Here is a 22,693-nt window from a genome sequence, read left to right on the forward strand (position 1 = left end):
CTGATTTCAACCTTTATAATCAACTGTATACAGCTGATTATAAAGGCAATACACAGTATTGTCCCAGAGTAGGAAATGTATATCAATTTAGATTCAAATACTCATATTTTCATGTACTAATATTGTTTTATTATTTTAGCACACGATTTGGTTAGTTGTAAAAGGAGGAACTTAAAGGAGCGACTGTTTAATTTCTTACTTTGTGTACATTTTGGAGCCTTTACTTTTTTTTTACTTGAGTAAAGAAGTTTCTTCAGTGTTTAAACTTTTACTGGAGTATTTATTTAACATGGTTATCTGTACTTCTACTTGAGTAAAAAAAGTCTGTACTTTTGCCACCTCTGCTGATCTGTAGAAAACAGTCATGCACTGAGGCAGTTAACATGAAATAGTTTTTACAAACAATCACATGATCCTGAGTGAAATTGAAAGTGTTCACCTAACGCTACAAAAGGAGTGGTCAGAATCCTTACCGTACTACACTGCCACAAAGACCGAAAGGATTTGTGTACAATAATAGGACAATAATTTTACTGCCAATACTGTAGAGACAAAAAAAATATTGGATGACAGCATGAGATCAACATCTCTCTTGTGTAAAGGTAGGATGTTTCATGCTGTTCTCTTTTCAGTGATGTTTATATTATGCATATGATAAAGAGGACAAAAAATTAACTAATCAATCCACAAAGCTACAGAAAAATGTTTCCAGATCAGTGTTATTATTGATCAGTATTACCGCTGCAAATGGTGCAGGCTAAGCTTGTTCTAAATACTTTTTATATTCTGTTTAATCTACAGTAATGATCATAATCTATAAAATATCAAGTTTGCAGTGGCTGTCATGTGAGGACCACATATCTGTGAAAAACAACTGTTAATAACCTTAGGAAAATAAACCTACATCTTTTTTTTCAATTAAATAAAAATATCTTGACGAAAACATCACAGCTGAATGAAGTTTTGAGCACAGTGTGACATGGTTAAATGAATGTTTCTACAGCACGATTACATTTCTATGGAAAATGAAGGCAGCATAGTGGAAAAACTGAACATTTAGTCAACCAAGTGATTTCTGAGAAACGTTCATCTGATAGTGTTGGTGGAGCCCGCAACTGTTCAACTTGTCTGTTTGGTTAAACCGGACATGGCAGACGTTCCCCTCTCTGTCATCAACCCTTTCATTACTAACGTGCTAAACGAGTTATTAAATGTTTCCTTGAAAAGCTCAAGACACTGTTAACAAAACATGGACAGGCCCATGAGAACACCTACCCTAAACAGCAAATACTGTAAATGAGTAGGAAAATCATGCTCTGTGATTTCTCTCAAATTTTACTAACTTGGTTTTTATAGCTCATGCTTATGAAAGTGCTGAAATTCGTTAAATGCTTTCCTCTTATTACTTTCAGAGAGAAACATACTGAATAACCTGTAGCAACTTTGGGAGTCTGTGTAAACAATGGAGGTAAAATATATGAAACAAAATGGTGTCCTCATCTTGTATTGTGTTTGCAGTTTTCTTTTTAATGTGTATTTTCATTATTCTACAAGTCCAGTCAGGTTCCTGAAGACAAGAAGAAGAAAAGCAAACGTCATTCTGCTGTTACCTCTATACACACAAGTAAGTAAAAATTAACACCAATTACAAAACAACTGTGATGCTTGAGAGATGATTGGGAGACCCACAGACACACAGAACTCTCCAGTTCAGGCTCAAATGCAGTGCCATTGGGCTCATGTGAGATTCACAAGCTCAGTGGAAGAGCTAGCATGCTGTAGCAGGGAGGGTGCTGAGGAATCGAACAAGTGGGGAAGCTCTTATCTTAATGTCCTTAACTGTCTTTCAGAGTGGGTTATATAGTTAATACATGCGTGAAATTATTGGCAGTTTAAGGCGTTTGTCAGCCATTCCTGCCATGGTCCCACTGACATCATGTTAATATCCTCAGTCATAATTCTTTTATAAAATCTTTGAGATTCTTAGAAACTTGAATATCTACTCTTCAGTGTGTAATCATACAGTTGCATCAATATCAAAATGCCCATAATGAGGTCCCTCTAACCAACCTCTCAGAGACTGAATCGAGAAGATGTGTTTTTTATTATGGTGTATATAGCACTTTTCTACTCAGCACTCAAAGCTTTACACAACTTGTGCATTCACCCATTCACACCAATTCGCACAAGCACATCTTTCTAAGTGCTTCATAGCTAACATTCACACACATTCATACTCCGTGGATGCATCGAAGGATATTTGGCATGTAGACTAGGGGAAACCAGGAATCGAACCACCAACCTTCCGATCAGTGGATGACCTGCTCTACCACCTGAGCTACAGCCACCCCAATGTATAATTGTTCAATATATCAAAATGCTCCCTAATTTCTGATATTTTTGCCTTCTTGCTGTCTCCATAATGTGCTTGTAATCTCTGTGTAAGCTTGTGATTATCCTCAAAAATACCTCACACCCAGTTCACGCACAAAACAAATTCCTCTGTCTTTCTCAAAGCTCAAATCACATAACAGGACAGTCATGTCATTTCACAGAAATGGGGTCTCATGCACGCATGCTTCGCTCTTAAAACATGCAGTTATCCTAATTGGGTGTTCATCAAGTCAGCAAAGATGCACAGAAAAGAAGATCAGACACCAACTTGGGAGGATCAGAAAGGCAAACACAACAACATTGCCATCCCCTATGTAGCTGGTGTATCAGAAAAACTCAGGAGAGTCTTCTCAAAGCATGACATTCCAGTTTACTTTAGACCCAGCAACACACTAAGACAAAAACTGGTTCACCCGAAAGACAAAACTCCAAAAAACAAACTTAACAATGGGGTGTGTGCTGTACAGTGTAGTGAGGAATGCCCTGACCTCTACATTGGAGAGACCAAAAAGCCACTTCGTAAATGCATGGCTCAACATAGAAGAGCCACCTCCACAGGACACATCCACATATTATCTGTATTCAGGAAACCTGGCTCAGACCACGCTTGGATTTTGTTATTAAAGGGTATGAGAGTATTCGGCGGGATAGAAGGGAGGGTAGAGGGAGGGTGTGTTATATTTATCAAACAAGGACTTACTTAAGTATAGAGTGGTGGGAAAAGGCACACAGCTGGAGTATATTGTAGTTGAAACTTGGACAAAGAATTGAAGCATAAAGGTAGTAAATCTTTATAACCTATGTAGAAGACTGTCATTGGAAGTAATGGAAGAACTTGGGGAGTACTTAGAAAGTAATTTGGTGTGGGGATTTCAATGCTCATAGCACATTATGGGGAGATTACAATGATCAAAATGGAGCAGTAATTGAAGAATTAATGGAAGTTAAAAACTTGGTATGCCTAAATGATGGAAGTGTTACGGGTCCCAGATGTGAAGACCACAATAACAAAAAGAATACAAATCTGTAAAAATAAAGGTAGAGGAGCACTCGTATCTTTTCCCAAATTGCGTCTCTTATTTCAGATCAACAAATATAATTTACATCCAGTGCTTTCACTTGTCAGATATGCTCAATAACTGTAAAAGGTAAATAAAAGGCATTTGGCAAATATATGTATCTATGGTTATTACATTTCTCCAGTTTACACTGTTAATTACACTATTCCTTCACTCATTTACATAAGCAGTGCAGATACCATACAATGCCTTAAACATCTTATTGCCCTTTCTCACATAAAGGGCAAACTCAAAATACCTTATCCTTATAACTTATAAGTACATAAATCTTACTAGATTAGACAAAACACACCTGAATGTATTACTTTGCAATGTAACAACATAAATGTACATGTGTATATGATATATATATATGAGAGTGTATATGAGATATTTTAAACTCGAATAATTTGATGCCAGGGCCTTTACAGTTAAATTGGAGCACCACACACACATATTTGATTGTTAAATGGAGTTTACCAAGTTTAAATACATCCCGCGGGCTGGCAAACTCTCGCGGTAACTCTCGCGATAACTCGCGGTAACTCTCGCAAGACTTGGGGCTGCGCGGCTCGGCTTTACCACCGCTGCGGTGCCGCGCTTCAGTAACTTTCAACTAAACCCCACTTAAGGTTACATCGGCGGTGCCAGCATAACTCTCAGTAAACACCGAAGTAGAACGAGGCACAAAACCCTCATACACTGTATTTTTAAGACGATACTGACCTGTAAAAATAAAGGTAGAGTCTCAGAGAAAGAATCACACGCTGTGTCCCAATTCAGGGTATGCACGCTTGAAGTACGCATTTCAAGTGCGATCACGTCACCGCCACGCGACGACGGCTGTCCCAATTCGAAGTGTACTTCAAATGCATACTCCAAATGCGCCGTTGATTTCCCCAAATATCAAGCGCGATCCGGTGCACGCTTCGTGGTCCCATATATCCCACAATTCATAGCGTGGCGGTGGGTGTGGATAATTTTGCCGCAAAATACGGCAGAAGGGAGCGGCCAAGAGTGAACTGTCAAAAGTAAGTACTGAATATGACGTCACTTATTCATGTGCGAATGTTTAATAATGAAGAACATTAAAACATTGCTGTTGGCCACATGTCGGCAAAGTTGTGTGACATTAGTGATGTTTGTACTTTCAGCATTAACTTGGTTTTAAAGCCTCTACTTCTAAATATATATATATTTGACCTTAATCTTACAGAGAATCTGATGATTTTATGGATAATTAAAGTCAGTCATATATCCACAAACACAACAAGCTGAAAGTCAGTGATATATATGTATATATATATATATATATATATATATATATATATATATATATAATCTGACAATATTATAATATTGGCCATATTATATTTACATTACCATAGTGAGATGACTTTAGTCTCATGAACAACATTAACTAATTATTATTTACTAGCTAATCTTAAATGACTGTTCAGTACAGAAATGAAGCCCAACAATCATGTTTTACAGTCCTATGGTCTCAGCCTCAGATACTCAACTAATCAAAGTGATGTCATGACAAAAACGATTGACCAACAAAACAATTTTCTCCTTCATTTATGTCACACAAAGCTGTATGTAACGTGTCTCGCGGTTAGTATCATGGTTGCTAGGCAACCTGAACAGCGCGACGAAGCATATACCGTCCCATTTCACACGCCTCTCACTTCCGCACTTCTCGTACTTATAGTACGCACCGTACGTGTAGTGCGCGTAGTGCGCGTAGTGCGCGTAGTGCGTGTACTTCAAGCGTGCAGACCCTGAAATGGGACACAGCCACAGGAACACTCGTATCTTTTCCCGAATTGCATCTGGGAGGACAGGAAGTTGGTCCGCTCTAGGCAACCGCGGGCGAACGACTACAGTGTCAACAGTTCCGTTTATTATTTCTCACTTTTACTCTCCTCAATTGTTATGGACTACACATAATGAATATAAAATAATAATTGTCTTAATTGCTGGCGTATATTTTTCTTAAAAATAATAAAATTTACCAAAATGTGGTAGCACATTTGTGTTCACCAAAGAAGCAGTACAAGGGTCAATAGTAGGGACGGGACAGAATCATCAATTGATCTTACATTAGTGTCAGATTCTTTGGCGGGTGTTTGTTCTTGGCAGATAATTAAAGAGACAACGGTGGAAAGTGACCATTATCTGGTACGGACTGAGATAGTGATAAATGTGGAGAGGTATGATACAGGGGGTGTGCACAAATGGTGTTTTGGATCTGCAGATTGGGAAACGTTTGAACGAGTTAGTGATCAGGAGGTGCAGCAAACTGATATGAATATTAATGTGGATGATCTAAATTCATCTGTGTGTAGTGCAATTCTGGTAGCAGCAAACCAGACTATAAACTCTTTCGAGGATGCCAATGTTCACATTTTGGACAGAGAGGACAGATGGTTTGAAAGAGCAGTGAAAGAAGCCATCTATGTCCACTGTGAGCGACCATCTTTGAACAGAGGCGGTGGTTTACGACACGAACTCTGCCATCTATAATCCAGTTTTGAGTTCCCTCCCCAGACGCCTTAACGCCCACTCACATCCTGGGCCATCTGACCTCAGGAATTTGCATGATAAGGTGGGGCCAGGTTTCACAATGAGCTCACCCGAAACTCTGGCTGATTGGGACCCACACCCAGTTTCACACCTTGGCTCAGGCAATTAGAGGATCATCAGGGGGTCCTTTTGTCCCTCTGTGGGGGGATACTCCCACTAGGTTTATATCTGGGACTCCCCACCATTTGACCTTAGAACTGAAGAAGCTTCTCGGATGAGAGGTGAAACGTCTTCAAGTAACTTAAAGAAGTCCAGACGCTTTTCTTTGCAAGCTCCTTTGTCAAGGGGGAAGGGAAATTACATTAGCAGAGAACAGGGAGATACTGCAGCAAGTTGACGACATGAATGATTCATTCAATATGCCGTTTACTAAGACAGAATTGAACCGGTCACTTAGGAAATTTAACCTTTCAGCACCTGGGAAGGATCAGATTTGTTACACAATGATTAGTCACTTGAGAGGCTTAGCTAAAGATATTTTATTAGAACTGTATAATATAGTTTGGGAGAGAGGGAAGTTGCTACAAAGCTGGAAGGAGGCAGTGATAATACCAATACATAAACCAAGGAAGGATGATACAAAGCCAGGAAACTACAGACCAATAGCTTTAACATCCAACATCTGCAAAATAATGGAGAGAATGATAAATCCGAATAATACCGAATTTCCCAGAGGAACCCACCCGAGGGATTAATAAAGTTTTATCTTATCTTATCTTAAATGAAAGATTAGTGTTCTATGTAGAAAAGAAAGGATATTTGGCTCAGTATCAGAGTGGTTTTAGAAGAGCGAGGGGCACAATGGATCCAGCATTATGTTTAAAACATGAGATAAGGAAGGCACAAGTGAATAAGGAGACTGTGCTGGCTGTCTTTTTTTGATATAGAGAAAGCATATGATATGATGTGGAGGGAAGGTCTATTAATTAAAATGACGGAAATTGGTATGAATGGTGGAATGTTCAGATGGATTAAGGACTTTTTGGAAGGAAGACGAATAATAGTAAGGATTGGGAAAAGTTATTCGGAGCGTTTGCCAATAGAAAATGGAACGCCACAAGTGAGCATAGTTAGCCCATTATTTTTTTTAATTGCTGATAAGTGATGTGTTGAAGAACATAGAGAGTGGGATGGGGTTTTCACTTTTTGCAGACGATGGGGCAATGTGGGCAAGAGGAACAAGGTTAGACCTTTTGGTAAAGAAAGTACAGGGGGCAATTACAGAAAGAGAACAGTGGTCATATAAATGGGTGTTTAAATTCTCAGTTGGTAAGACTAAAATAATGATTTTTACAAGAAAAAGAGTTGGTGTTGACATCAGGGTCAGATTATATGGACAAGATTTGGAAAGGGTAAAACAATTTAAAATTTGGGGATTGCAGTTTGATGAAAGGGTGACATGGACTACACATATTCGGAAAATAATAGACAAATACAAGAAAGTGTTAAATATAATGAGGTGCTTACCAATCTTTAAAAGCTATATATACTGGGTTAATTAGATCAGTATCGGACTATGGGTGTATAGTATATAATTCTGCTGCCAGAACAAGTCTTGGTAAGTTAGATACTATCCAATATCAAGCACTAAGACTTTGCTCAGGTGCATTCAAAACAACATCTGCAGCAGCAGTACAGGTAGAAATGGGGGAAATGCTATTACAACTAAGAAGAGAGCAACTGACATTGAATTACTCGGCAATTTCACAAGGACATGGTCAAGATCATCCAACAAAAACTGTTTTCCAACAATGCTGGGAAAAAGAGAAAAGTGAATTGCAGAGCTTTGGGTGGACAGTGGGACAGAAAGCAGCTGAACTTAATCTGGACAAGATAAACATAAGTCAAACAGTACTGTTGCCTACAATACCACCATGGATGCTCCCTGATGCAGTAGTAGATTTCACATTGTTAAACAAAAAGAACAAGGAGAGTGGGTTTATCTTAAATTCTCATACAGTGCAGGAATATATTAATCAGTATTATAGTTATGTCAAAATCTACACAGATGCATCAAAGAATACAGCCAACCAAAGCGGGATAGCATTTATTGTTCCTGAATTTAATATCATGGCAAAGAAAAGGATCAGTGATAATCTATCAGTATACACAGCAGAAATGGTTTCAATATTGTTAGCAGTCCAGTGGATTGAAGACACAAGACCACTAAGATCTGTGATATGCTTGGACTCAAGCTCATCACTGGCCAGTCTGCAAGACAGTCACTCCAAATGCAGATGTGACATTCTGTTGGAGATCCAGCAAACATTATTCAGAGTTATTATGATGGGGCTTATGGTCACATTCTTATGGGTACCAGCACATCATGGAGTTAAAGGAAATTAAAACGCACAGAGGACAGCAAAAGACGCAACAAGGAGACCGGTGGTAGATATGGATATTAGTATTAGTAGGACGGAGATCAAGAGTAGAATACGACACAAAATAAAGGAAAGGTGGCAAAAGCAATGGGAGGAAGAGAGGAAAGGGCGATGGTTTTAAAAATCGAAAGGAAAGTAGGAGAAATGAGAAATACAGGGAGAAACAGGAGAGAGGATATGGTTATATCTCGACTTTGATTCGGACACACGGGTTTGAATAGCAAATTACTTTTATTAGGAAAACACTGAAAAGGGGAGTTTGACTGCAGTAGGGAACAGGAAACAATAGAACACATTTTACTGCACTGCCAGAAGTATAATATGGAAAGAAGACAACTGATCAAAAAGCTGGGCGATATGAGAATGAAACTAGACTTGATTGATATTTGCGAGAACTCTATAATTTATCAGGCTGTATTTTGGTTTTTAAGGCAGACCCACTTGTTTAGGGGGATTTTTTTTTTTTGTCATTTCGATCGACACTCCACACCACTTGGTGGCGGTAATGCACCAAGTTGCTGTTTGACAACCACCAATAAACCCTATAAAGAAGAAGAAGATGAACAGAAGAAAAACATGATACTGAACAGACATAATTTAAAAAACCTAGTTTCTTTAGAAGTAACAATCATCTTTTTATCCACAGTGAAACACCTGGAGAATGTATTGGATGAACTGGGTTTAAAGCAGTACTACAGAGAGAAGCTATCCTTCAGCAGAATACTTGAGATCAGTAAGAAGTCCATCACTGATGAACCTGCAAAGTGTAAACCAGACCTTCCATGGCATTTTCTAAAGAAACTAATGATGTTTAATGTCACTTGTATAAATGTGAAATGTACATCAGAGTGTGAGTCAAACAGTGATGATGAATCAGGGAGTGCAGACACAGATCTTGATAATATGATTGACAGTCCAAACACAGATGACATGGTGAACCCCCTCGACATAATCACTGCTCTCTTTCTCTGTTCTGATGGTTTTCTACAGCAGGAAATGGCACTAAAAATGTCCATGTGTCAGTTCTCTGTCCCTCTGCTGCTTCCCAATTGTGACACAGGGCAGTGCACACTCATGCTGTGGGCCATGAGAGATATTGTTAAAAAGTACAGACCTCAGTCTCTTTCACAGTCAAAGGGCTTCATTGAAGAAAGAATTGTTCTCTCTGAACTTCCAATGGTCTCTTTTGTCAGACTGGGTGAGTGCTCCTTGTCCAAGTCAGAGATTCTCAATAAGCTTCTGAGCAATGATCAGCAATACCACGACACCTTTGTTCACCACAACATGGAGTGTGGTGACAGTCCAAGAAGAATTTCCAATGGACTGACTGAAATTACTTGGTATCTTCCTTGTGGAAACACAAACATTGATATTTTCAGTCAGCCAGTGGCTGTAGCTAACCTTCGTGGGGACATTGCTTCATTTGAAACACAATACTCCTTTTTGTGTCAGACATCTGCAGCAGTTTTTGTCTTCTTTGATCATTTGGATTCTGGTTCTGAGACTTTGATCAATCTGCTTAAAATCTGGAATTACAAAGCACATATCTTCTTGGTGGGTAACTATGAGAGAAAACGCTTCAGTTTAGAGGCTCTTAAAAAAACAGTAACAGAGTGTAGCTTCACAAAAAACAACATCATTATTAAGACAAAGGAGAAAAATGATGCAGACTTTGTAAAAGATCTGAGGAAAAAAGTGAGAAATGTGGTTGAAAAATCAGAGATGAAGATGAAAATAGAGGAGATGGTGGACGTTGCCCAACAACTGGGAATCCTGGTTGATGAAGACTATCCAGAGTGCCAGACTGCAAAGAAAAAGGCAGATACAATCACTGCAGAAATTCAAGACATCCATGAATACAAAGAAGATCAGCTTCCCAGACAAGGCCATATATGGAAAACTCTGACTTCGTTAGAGAAGGAAGAGTTTCGACTTCGAAATGTTGGGTCTAAAAATGTAGAAGATTACAAAAGTGATCTTCAGAAACAGAAAGAAGAACTGCGGAAAAAGCAGAACTCTTGTGAGATGTCGACAGCTATGACAAACTTCATCACTGGGATATCAAGCCCAGGAACAGAAAGATTTTATTTTCTGAAATGGATGCGAATGAACCTCGATAATGTGTCTCGTCTAAAACTGTCTGAATTTAGGGAAAAATATAAGGAAAAATGTAAGAACTCTGAGAACAAAGATGAGATCAAAGAAATTGACAAACAAATTTCCAACAGCTCAGTGGGGACTGAACACTTCTTCCGAGAAATGGGTCAGATCTATGAAGCTTCCTTAGCTCTTCCGGAAACACACAAATTACGCAATCAATTGCAGCATCTGCCAAGACTCTGTGCAGAGTTGTTGCTTGATGGATTTCCTCTTGAGCTTGTAGATGGAGATGCATCCAACATCCCTCTCAGATGGTTGAGTGATGTTCTTTCTCAACTCAGTGACTTGGTTTTTCTAAACATTAACTCTGAATCTCCAAACAAAGACTTGGTTTCGGAAAAAGAAGACTCTGTTTATCCAAAGGAAGGCTTGGCATTTCCAAATGTAAACTCTATGTCTCCAAAAGAAGAAAATGTGTCTCCAAACAATGATTTGTTATCTCCAAACAAGAACTTGTGTCCAAACTACTCAGCATCTCAAAATAATGAGTCTGTGTCTTCAGCCAGTGACTCCAAAGCTCCAAACAAAGATTTGATGTCTACAAACAAAGATGTCTTGTTTCAAATAGAAGGCTTAGTGTCTCAAAAAGAACACTTGGTGCCTCAAAACAAGAACACTGTGTCTCTAAAAGAAGATTCCGTGTCTCCAAACAATAACTCAGTGTCTCCTAATGAAGACTTGGAATTTTTAAACAAAGACTTTGTGTCCCCAAATAACAACTCTGTGTCTACAATTGACCATTCTGTGTCTCCAAGGGAAGACTCAGTGTCTTTAAGCAATATCTCTGCATGTCCAAACAGAAACTTATTGTCTTCAAATAAAGAACTAGTGTCTCCAAACAATAACCATGTGTCTCCAAACAATAACTTTGTGATTCAAGCCATTAATTCTGCATCGTCAACCAAAGATCCCATGTCTCCAAACAAAGAATTGTTGTCTCCAAACAACAACTTGCTGTCTCTAAAAAATAACTCATTGTCCCAAAACAATAACCCTTTGTGTCCAAGCAAGGACTCAGGGTGTCTAAAGACAGACTATGTGTCTCCAAACGAAGTATCTTTGTCTCCACAAAATAACTTGACATTTTCAAACAATAACTCAGTGTTTCCAACCAAACACTCAGCACCTCCAAGCAATAACTCTGCAAATGGAAACACAGGCTCAGTATCTCAAGACAAAGAATCAGTGTCTCCAAACAATAACTCTGTGTCACAAAACTATAACTCGGCATGTCAAAACAAAGATTTAGTGTCTCCAAACAAAGACTTTGTGTTGTCCAGCCAAGACTTGTCTCTTAACAGAGTAGTTTTGTCTCCAAATGAAGACTCAGTGTGTCCAAACAATGACTCGATTACTCCAACCAAAGACTTGGTGTCACCAAAGGAAGACTTGCTGTCTCCAACCAAGGACTCTGTGTGTCCAAAAAATTATTTTTTGTCTCCAAATGAAGATGATCTGTATCCAAAAGTGTCTCCAAGCAAAGACTCTGTGTCTCCAGATAAAGAACCTTTGTCTTCCCACAAAGACATGTTGTGTCCAAACAAACAGTTTGTGTCTTTAAATGAGGACTCTATGAATCCAAACCAAGAGTCTTTGTCTGCACACAAAGACCACTTCTCTCCAAAGAAAGTGACTCCAAACAATGATTCTGTGTCTCCAAATGAAGACTTGGCTTCTCCAAACACAGACTTGGTTTCTCCATACAGACACATGGTGCCTCCAAACAATGACTCTGTGTCTCCAAACAACGATCTATTTTCTCCAAAGGAAGATATGGGATCTCCAGACCAAGACTTTATGTCTTCAAACAACAATTCTCTATCTCCAAACAAAGAAGTTTTTGTGTGTACAAACAAAGGTTCAGCATCTCTAAAGATAGACACAGTGTCTCCAAACAAAGACTCTTGGGATTCAAATAAAGACTTGGTGTATCCAAACAAAAACACGGTGTCTCCAAATAACAACTTAATTACTCCAAACAATGACTTGGTGTCTCAAAATGACGACATCAGGTCTCCAAAAGAAGATTTGGAATCTCCAAACAAAGACTCAACATTTCAAGGGAAAGCCTCAGTCTCTTCAATCAACCATGTGTCTACAATCAAAGACTCTGTGACTCCAAAAGAAAACTTTGTGTCTCTAAAAAGTAATTTATCATCTCCAAATAACAACTTTGTGTCTAGCAACAAAGATTCAATATCTTCAAATAGAGACTTGGCTTCTCCAAACAAAGACTCTGTGTTTCAAAATAGAAAGATATTGGTAGTCACAGTTCTTGGAGTTCAGAGCACAGGAAAGTCTACTCTCCTTAATACCATGTTTGGAGTGCAGTTTGCAGTCAGCAGTGGTCGATGTACTCGAGGGGCCTTTATGTTGCTCATCAAAGTCAATGAAGACATGAAAAAAGTCCTAAACTGTGATTTCATGGTGATTATTGACACTGAGGGCTTAAAGTCCCAAGAACTTGCACAACTGAACAACAGCTATGAGCATGACAATGAGCTTGCAACGCTTGTTGTCGGGCTGAGTGATGTCACCATTGTGAACATTGCAATGGAGAATTTAACGGACATGAAAAACATTTTACAAATAGTTGTGCATGCATTTCTCAGGATGAAGGAGGTGGGCAAAAAGTCTAAATGTCAGTTTGTTCACCAGAATGTGTCGGATGTTTCAGCCCATGAGAAGAACTTACGAGACAGGAAACTGCTCCTGGAACAACTCAATGAGATCACTCAGGCAGCAGCCAAAATGGAAAAGAAAGAGGGGAACAAGAGCTTCACTGATGTGATGGAGTACAATCCAGACAGTGGGAACTGGTACATTCCTGGACTCTGGAATGGAAATCCACCAATGGCACCAGTAAATGCAGGATACAGTGAGGCTGTATATGAGCTCAAGAAAAACATCATCCAACTACTAAGAAACTGTGAGTCATCTGCTAATGATATCATGGAGTTTAAAGAGTGTATGAAAAGCCTTTGGAATGCAGTAAAGCATGAAAACTTCATCTTCAGCTTCAGAAACAGCCTCGTAGCTGATGCATACATGAAGCTCTGCACAGAGTTCAATGAATGGGAGTGGGAATTCAGAAAAGAAGTGTACACCTGGCTAAGAGATGTAGAAACTAAAATTTCCAATTTTGGTACCATTGCAGAAAAATCTGAAAGATCTGACATGAGAAAATTTCTCAGTTCTTTGAAAGGTAAAGCATCCACAGTGCTGTCTGCATCGGAGACAAAGGTTCTAAAAAAGCTGACACAGTATTTTGAGCAATCAGAGGGTCATGTGTATCTGGTTGAAGGATACAAAGAAGAATTCTCAAACAGTGCAAAAGTCCTTCGTTGTGAAATAGAAAATGGTGTAATGTATCAGCTTGATGCAGCAGCAGGAATCAGACAGGGAATGACAGAAATTGATAATATCAAAGACAATTACAGAAAAGAGATTGAGAAAGCAGTGTGTGCATTAATTGATGAATGTCAAAAGAAAAAAGTCAAAATGACAGACGCAGAGTTGGACAAAGAGTTTGAGAAGATGTGGCGTGAAAGTGTACAAAAACTGTCTTTCTCTAAACAAAATATCTCAGTAGTCACAGAGAGAGTGTCCTTCTGTCTGAGAGAAAATCTGGTAAAAAAGGGGAGCCGTGCAAATCAGTTATTAGTTGAAAAGACTCTGCAAGATTGTGGAAAAGATCCTTTCAAATATACACCGGAAGGATGGCGGAACAGGTTTAAACATGAAGCAAAGGTTTTTACTGGTCAGGATCAAATAATGGCGGCACAACATCTGGCTGACAGCATCATATATACTTGCTCAGAGTTTGTGAATGAAGAAATGAAAAGAAAAAGCAATTACCATGACACTTATATCCAGGAGATCCTTCGCATTATTGATGAGAAGCTAAAAAACAATCAAGATATTAGGACAAACACAGAGTTTGAAGTTTCTCTAAAACAGCACATCTGTGGATTTGCAGCCAGAAAGTTTCAGAAAATGCACGAAGATTTCATAAAAGAAAATGATCCGTACAGATATCTGAATAGAACAAAGGAAACGTTTTGTAATGATTTCAAAGATGTGTTTCATGAACGAGACCAGTGTCAGAAGAAGGCAGAAGAATTCACAAATCGATGCTTGAAGCCTGCCGTTGAAGACTTTGTTAATCGTTCCCTGGGTCCTAATATCATTGATGAAATGAGAAAACTCAAGCAGTTCAGCACACGAATGTTCTTCCAGTATTCAATTTTAATGGATTTACTCTTCAAGGAGGATTTTCAAAACTATCTGAGTTATATTTCCTCATATGAGAAGTATGTAAAGACATGGATACTCAAACAAATAAAGAAGCACTTCTTAAATAAATCATCAATATTTGAGTTTGAGGACCAACATCTATGTTCATGTATTGACAGCATAAATTCTGCCATCAACAAGTCCAAAACCGGAGAGAGTGATGATTTGAAAGCTTTTGTTGAAGATATTTGCAAAGAACTTAGTGATAAACTGGTGATTTCCCAGGATGCGCTTGGTTCCTTCATGATACTGAACAATGCTGACAAAGAACAGTTTGCTGACTGGCTGAAAACATCTGTGGATGACCTGGAAAAAACTCTTAGAAACAACTTTAAAGAATCTACTTTGGAAATGAAACTACAACATCTCCATGTGAATCCTCAGAATGAGCTTTTCAACAAATTGAGTGGTTGTGGCAAACAGTGTCCATTCTGTAAAGCTCCCTGTGAGGCAGGAGGAAAAGGCCATACTGATCACTTTGCTTCACTCCATAGGCCAAAGGGTCTGGGTAGATGCAGGTGGGATGGCACAAAAAAACTTGACACTGACATATGTTCGTCTCTTGTGATCAGTGACAAAAGTTTTTGTTGCAGTGACACAAACAATGAATGGCACCCTTATAAGAATTACAAGGACATTTTCAAAGACTGGCGTATTCAACCAGATGTGAGCCGTGAGGCGTCAGATTACTGGAAATATGTAATGACAAAATACAACAGTGACTTTGCCAAAGAATATCAAGCAGAAACTGCTGACATCCCAGAAACATGGCATGACATCAACAAAGATCAGGCCGAACAAAGTGTGAGAGAATCATTTTGCATCACATAACGTCTCATATTCCTTCTTGTTTCCTTCTCATCTACAGAAGAACATTACATATATTGTTTTTGTGATACTGAAAAAAACTTTAAGTATTCTATAAGTGAAACTTAAGATACTGTTAGTGCGCAGACAATTAACCAATGTTGTTCAAGGTAAAATAAGACAATTACTGCACAGCTTCAACTCAGTTTGCATTTAAGACATTTAATGAAAAGTTTTCTGATCTCAAAATTAAAGTTACATTTTTTTTTACCAAAGAAAAAACATGCAGTCAGTGACTAGGGAGTAAAAAGAAATCAAATAGAGATGTGAAAGGTTATCAATTAATTTTGCTTTTTGTCAGAGATTCACATTGTTGTTATGGATGACTGTTTTATTCATTTTTAATAAGAAATTTTAAAATATACATTGTTTAATGTTTTTAAAATCACGTGTGTATAAAGGTTGTTAACATTCATTTGAGTGCCATTAATGTGCATGTTAAAATGAACTAAGTATGAGATTTTTTTTTCCTTCTTATCGGTTAGATGGCATGATGATTAAGTCAAGTTAATTATGTTGAGTCACTCAATTCTAACCCTAAATGACCTCAGTTATGTCTATTTGTCACAGTCTTTGTATTTGTCTCTAAAAATGATAACTAGTAATTGTTGGTTTCATTAAAGTTTTTAAATTAAACTGACTCAGAAATAGAACTTTTCATTGATGACCTAAAAAAGCTTGTCATCCCAACAAATTTCTTTCATTGTTGACCTAACAAAGATTTTCTAGAGAGCATAACAAAGATCCTCAACTTTTGAGTACAAGTTTAAACTAGACCAAACGGACCTTGAACTGAGCCTGAGCAGACCTGAGATGTGTGATGATGGTCCATCAACGTGTTCTGTACTGAAAACCTAAGAAAATTTCACTAAACGTGGCCAAAGTTGGGTGTGAACTACAATTTTTTGAGCATTATGAATTTCCGCCTGGTCTGCAGTCAGGGTGTACACTGTAAAAAAGAAAAAAGTTGAGAAAACTTAAAAATTCAAGGCAACATAATGCAAGAGATTTTTGAGTTTTCTCAACTTTTGCAACTGTTGTTGACTTAACTAAGATTTACAAGTTCTGCCAACTTGGTTCTTCTTGTTCACCTAATTAGGATAATCCTGGAAGTCTAACGAAGAAATTCTGGTTTCAATGCCATGTTTTTCTGCCTTCACCAAACAAGGATATTCTTGTTGAGTAATCATACAATTCTTACTCCAGTGAGTTGAAAATGTACCTATATAAACAAAGGAAAATGTATGCTGTGATTATACTTGAAAGAACACTCAATAAATAGATATAGAATAAAACAAAGCACAATTCAATGTTATCTAAAAGCTTATTTATTTTGTTCAACAGTGCTTTCAGTACATTTCAGAATGTCATGGGCAGTAGGGTGAATTTCTGTTAAAAAAGAAATAACAAACAAACAAACGTGTTGCCAGTTTCTTTTGGGTGCTTTGAGCACCCCAGCAGAGACGTTAAAATTCCAGAGTCCAGAACCAAAAAAGAAAAGTGTCCAGCAACTTAATAATTCACGCACATACCCTGACCGTCTTGTAAAAGCTGAACATAACTATTGCACCTTAAATAGGGTAATTCCACAAACGATTGCCTATGTACCCAGACATTTAGAAAACTAACAGGTAAAACACCAGTTCTATGCTTCATGTGAAGTGGAAAACACTATAACAAATCTTTTAAAATACTACAAGACAAATTTTCACCATATATTCTCAACAATACAGATTCATCTGACTAAAATTTACATTTCGAATAATGATTTATCCAAGGCAGTAGAGAGATCTGGAATATTATGTAGCACGATGTCCCCTTCCAACACAACTGCATTTTCTTGCACAGACGTATCGGCATCGTCATCTTGTAGGATGGTGACGATGGCAACTGATGCACCGTTCAACACTGGTTCCAAAATGTCAGTGTCCTGAAGAAAAGTAAAATATGAATTATTGAAAGCTAAGAAAAACTAAAGACAAAACAAATTTCTAAAGATTTTAACTTTAACCTCTATACCATGCTGGTCATTTGACTCATAGAGGTTTTAAGAACAAAAAGCTTATTTTTCTTTAATTAATGCCACCTTGTGAGTTTTGTACAAAAATATTTTCTGCTGTTGAACACCCACTAACAATGCCCAGCTGCTGCTCAGCAGAAAAAAAAAGGAGTGAGAGTTATGACAACTGCAATTCCCACTATAAAATTATCTGGACTGCACTGAGGAAGTGTACATTTCCATTTTGGATTAACTCATCCTTTAAAAACATCTCATAGCAATTAGTTTTACTTGCATTACTTTTTTGTACTTACTAAGCACTTCAGGAAAACCTCTGTTGCATCCTCTCTGAGGAAAATGGGCTGGCCTCTCAGTGCCGGTGGGACACAATGTCAGATGCCTAAAAAGTATTCAGTGGAAAACAAGAATTTCAATTAGTGTAGTAACATGGTGTACTATACACAATGCAAAATCAGAACTCTCATAGTAATGAAAATAAAGCACAGGTCAGACCCAGCAACACGCAAAACTTACAAAAAAAACCCCAACAACAACAACATCATGTTAACAATTTTACTTCCTATTTACAAATTAAATAGAAATACTGCCAAATAAGAACAAAGCAATGACTGATGACATTAATTTTTACGGACATATTCCACTGATGTGTTTTGTTTGAAGCCAACATCTTTTTCAGTTTCTGTTAAGAGAAAAGTATTCTCTCTTCTAAAAATGTCAGATAAAGAAGCACTTCACTCACCTGTTCATCAAGTTTATCCAGGAGGTCTTCCATCTCCTCACAAAGAGCTCCCTTCTTAGGCCGGTACAGTTTCAGCAGGCCAGGCACAAATTTGTCAAGGGATGCATTGAAGGTCCCCAGGAGGTCTTTGCTTGTGATCCGATGAAATTTTTCAGATATCTAAACAAGACATTCACCAAAATATTGTCATTTATTCAGCACAGAAAATTCCTGGGTAGCGGTCTTGGACAGTCTGCACCATGTTATATGCCTGACTGTGTTATCAACAGCAAAACCTACTTCAAAAATCTCTCATGAATACGTATTTTGCACAGGAATAGAAATACCCTCCACAAAACCCAGCATCAATATGCAAATACATATTATGTTCTAAGTTGCACCAAAATCTGTGACCAATCAGATTCTGTGACCTGCCTTAGTATTCTTTCCCTAACCATCTCAGTCTATAGAAGTCCTATTTCTAGCACTAAAAGAAAAAAAAACAAAAAAAAACATGCTAAGTCAAAATTATGAGATTGCCTTTCTGTTTCACAATTTCGATTTAGCATGGGGACTCTTTTCTTGAAAGAAATTTCTTTACACATTTTCTGTGTAAAGAAAAGTTCAGGGTAAGGATTTCAATGTAACACTGGCAATGGTCTTGACTGGAATAGTAGCACAATATAATAAAGTTGGCCAATGCATTACCCCAGCAAATACTGTACTACTTCAATATAGTCAATCTAGTATAAATCATGCCCAATTTGAATAATAATTAAATTATAAATAAATTAGGACAGTCTTACCTCCACAGAGTAAAACAGCCCAGGTCATCTCTCCTGGACACACACACACACTGGACACCATAGGCTGACACTCCACGACCTCTCTCCGCCTGAGAGAAAATGTTTGCAATAATGAAACATTTCAATATAATGTAGAAAAAAACCGAGTTACGGATCGGACTCCCTGATCCTTACTGCGCATGTGCAAAGTCGGACCGTACAGATCACGTCTACCCGTGGAATTGTACATAAAATCAATACTCCAACAACAAAAAGGCTCTCAAAACAATACAATACTTTCCACAGCTTTGAAGGATGGGTCAGGTGTATCCTTCGTGGCCCACCCTATGCCAGAATTCATAGAAAATCCTAATAATAGATCTGGTTAGCTTACCTGCTAGGGCAAATAGTCGGCAGCTTGTCCTGTCCGAAAAATGGTCAAAAAATACAGTCCAACTTCAGACCAGGTAAAATCCGTAATGGTCAAAAAAATGTAATTTCCATCCAACTTTGGCCACGTTTCTTCAAATTTTCTTAGCAGGTTTTCAGCCCAGAACACATTGACAAACCACTATCTATCACACAGCTCAGGTCTGCTCAGGCTCGTTTGGTCCAGTTCAAACTTGGCACAGACCACGTGTGCCAGTCATCTACGGGGTTTCCCACAAGTTCCCAACTTAACTCAAAAAATCTACTCAAAGGTTGATAATCTTTGTTATGCTCTCTAGAAAATCTTAGTTAGGACAACAATGGAAAAAATTTGTTGGGCAGACGAGCTTTTTTAGGTTGTAAATGGAAAGTTTTATTTCTAAGTCAGTTTAATTTGAAAACTTTAATCAAATCAACAATTACTAGTTATCATTTTTACAGTGTAGTATCTGGACATTATCTGGACAGATGTGAGAGCTGCTGATGATTTGCAAGTAAGCTAATTAAGTATGTGTTTAGGATTTTGTACAAGTGCCTAATGACATTTCCAGCCCTTCACCTACTTCTGTGCCAGGGTTTTAGCTCAGAGTACTGGCCCAGTGCATTTGACCCCCGCAAAAAGTAATGTTTGACTGGTTAATGTTAAACACTTTAAAATTCAGACAGACTTTCATCACTAAATGACTTTTTACTGCACGTATGCTGTGGTAAAACGTATTAGCTTATTACCTGTTTTGTAATCAGTTTTAATGTTATCCTTGCGTGGAAACGTGATGTTAACATTGACCAACAAACTCCTGCAGATAAGCAGGGGCAGGGAGACAAGTGAGGCATTTGTGAGCTGCTGGTCACGCCACCCGCCTATTATCTATTGAAAGCCATTTAAGCCAAAAGTCTCGAGTTTTCTAACATGTCTGGTTAAGCAACGGAGTAAAAACCACCATTTAATAATTTAAAACACCATAAAAATGGTGTTTGCCCCTCCAGAACGTCATATTTCACGCCATAGACTGGTGCCTTCAACGCCCCTTCTAAGTGGTGGAAAAAACACAGTTTTTAATCTGTCTTTGAATGCTGCTTTTTACGTCACTCAGCAGAAAACTCAGTTCAAAGACAGGTAAAAACTGCATTTTTCAGTGTCAGCTGTGATGGCATTTAAAATGCAGTTTTTACAAAATTATGCCGGGCCCTTCCCATGGTTCCCTCATCCAATTACTTTCAACTCCTTTCACCCAACCAAAGAAAAAGAAGTGCAGACCACACGAATTCATCTCAGATTCACCTTGCTGCTAAGTGATTGCCAATGCTTGTCACAGTTTTTCCTTGTATTATAATCCCACTATGGATTTTAATGATTTTAATGTGTTTAAAGCATGATCAAACAAGCAAACGACAGAATGTTTTTTCTGGAACAAGTGGAAACCTTAACTGTGTTGTGTGTTACGGCAGCTCTGCTCATTCCTGACCTTCTTTCTTATTTTCTTCTTTACTTTTCTTAACCATTAACTTACGTCTTAGCAATTAGATTCTGCGATCATGCACTACCATTTCGTGCTAGTTCTGGTGATTTTTCTCTGCTTTCCCCCCCACTTTTTTCACCCGTTTTTGGAGACCTGGCTTCTTTGTTTACGTTAGGGCTCAGCTGTTAGCGCTGCGCCCTACAGCTGCACTACCAGCAGACAGACCCGACAGCAACTGTGAGCTGAGGAGGAAGAGACGGGTGTGTTGTCACCCGAGAAGGAGACGTTACAGACCATCTCTCCTGTCTGTCATCATTGGAAATGTGAGATCACTCCCTATTAAGATTGAAGAGTTAATGTTGCTAACCCAGTCACAGTGAGTACGCTGTGAGCACGGTGCCCGGTATGGTTTCCAGCTGCTGCGGGCAGACAGGAGACCAGTGAGATGAAAGGAGGTGGACTGGCAGTGTTTGTTAAATGACAGATGGTGTAACCCTGGTCACATCAGTGTGAAAAAACTACTCTGCAACAGAGACATTGAGCTGTTAGCCGTTAGCATGCAGGGAGGCGGCCTGTGACTCTCTCCACTCTGTGGTCAGCAGACTGCAAACGCACTCTATGAGAGAGATCATATTAGGGGACTATAATCACACATCACTGGAACCCACACTGCCGACCTTCACCCATAATGTGACCTCCCCCACCATAGGCAATAAAACATTGTACTTACTGTATGCCAATGCAAAAGTGACATACAGTTCATCACCTCTTTCTGCCCTGGGAAGATCTGATCATAACCTGGTGCACCTTGTCCATGTGTGTCGCAGGGTTCTCTCCTAAATGTCTCCACACCAATACAGGCATAGTCGGGAAGCGTTTAGTGTGTATTTTTTATTCTGCCGGCCTCCCAGGTGCATAAAAGATTATTTACAAAGAAAATAAACAAGTGAATTAATTTTAAACAACACAAACAAAATCCATATACAAAACACAAAAGGGCTGAACCAGCCTACATGTTACCCTCACTGTAACATCTCATAGGTTGCCAGTTAAGCCCTGATAGCCTCCTTTTATATCCCATTGCCCCTCCCACTGGGCATAATAGTCTTTTTTTTTTTATCATTTCTTTCCCGAAAACACTGTTTTTCCCTCAGCTTATTTCCAGCTGCATTTCTACAAGACATATACATATTTATGGACACTTCCAGGCAGCCTACAGTGGTTCAGAATAAAAACAAAAAACAAAACACAAACACAAAATAATGCAGTTCACATGACCCTCCAAGTGCGCCAACCCACTAATTAAACCCCGGAACACTGTACCATCGGCTTGCCCCCCTACTCGTGTAATTGGTGATCACAAGGGGTCTATGTGACCGGCCATTATTAAAGGTAAGAGATGAAATGAGTTGGCCACCCTCTATGTCACTCAAAATCTACCTCTCACCCCTTCCTGTTTATCTGCCTGGTTGACTAAAAGACGCACAGCCACAGTAACCCAGCGTGACGTGTAGAAACGAATGGTGGTTGTGCATG

At 38.6% G+C, this 22,693-nt stretch overlaps 2 protein-coding genes and 1 long non-coding RNA gene across 3 annotated transcripts in view; 2 read left to right on the plus strand and 1 right to left on the minus strand.

The window, feature by feature from the left end:
- The window catches only part of LOC146522230 (up-regulator of cell proliferation-like), a 239,821-nt gene that overhangs the window by 136,864 nt on the left and 80,264 nt on the right, over positions 1–22,693 (plus strand). The gene's annotated exons all lie outside the window — the stretch shown is intronic.
- On the plus strand, positions 385–16,948 carry LOC146522235 (uncharacterized). The gene is made up of 4 exons (XM_085154748.1): positions 385–602; positions 1,413–1,468; positions 1,555–1,624; positions 9,069–16,948. Exons 2-4 carry the CDS (start codon positions 1,463–1,465, stop codon positions 15,707–15,709), a joined length of 6,717 nt encoding a protein of 2,238 aa, XP_085010874.1. The 5' UTR covers positions 385–602; positions 1,413–1,462; the 3' UTR covers positions 15,710–16,948.
- Positions 17,556–19,947, minus strand: LOC146522236 (uncharacterized). Its single transcript, XR_014873278.1, has 5 exons — positions 19,663–19,947; positions 19,290–19,378; positions 18,505–18,663; positions 18,059–18,144; positions 17,556–17,675 (listed from the first exon to the last, which is right to left on the minus strand). It is a non-coding gene; the product is annotated as an uncharacterized LOC146522236 (long non-coding RNA).

This window comes from Neolamprologus multifasciatus, chromosome 3 (genome assembly GCF_963576455.1).
Source record: "Neolamprologus multifasciatus chromosome 3, fNeoMul1.2, whole genome shotgun sequence".
In the NCBI taxonomy this organism is placed as follows: domain Eukaryota; kingdom Metazoa; phylum Chordata; class Actinopteri; order Cichliformes; family Cichlidae; genus Neolamprologus; species Neolamprologus multifasciatus.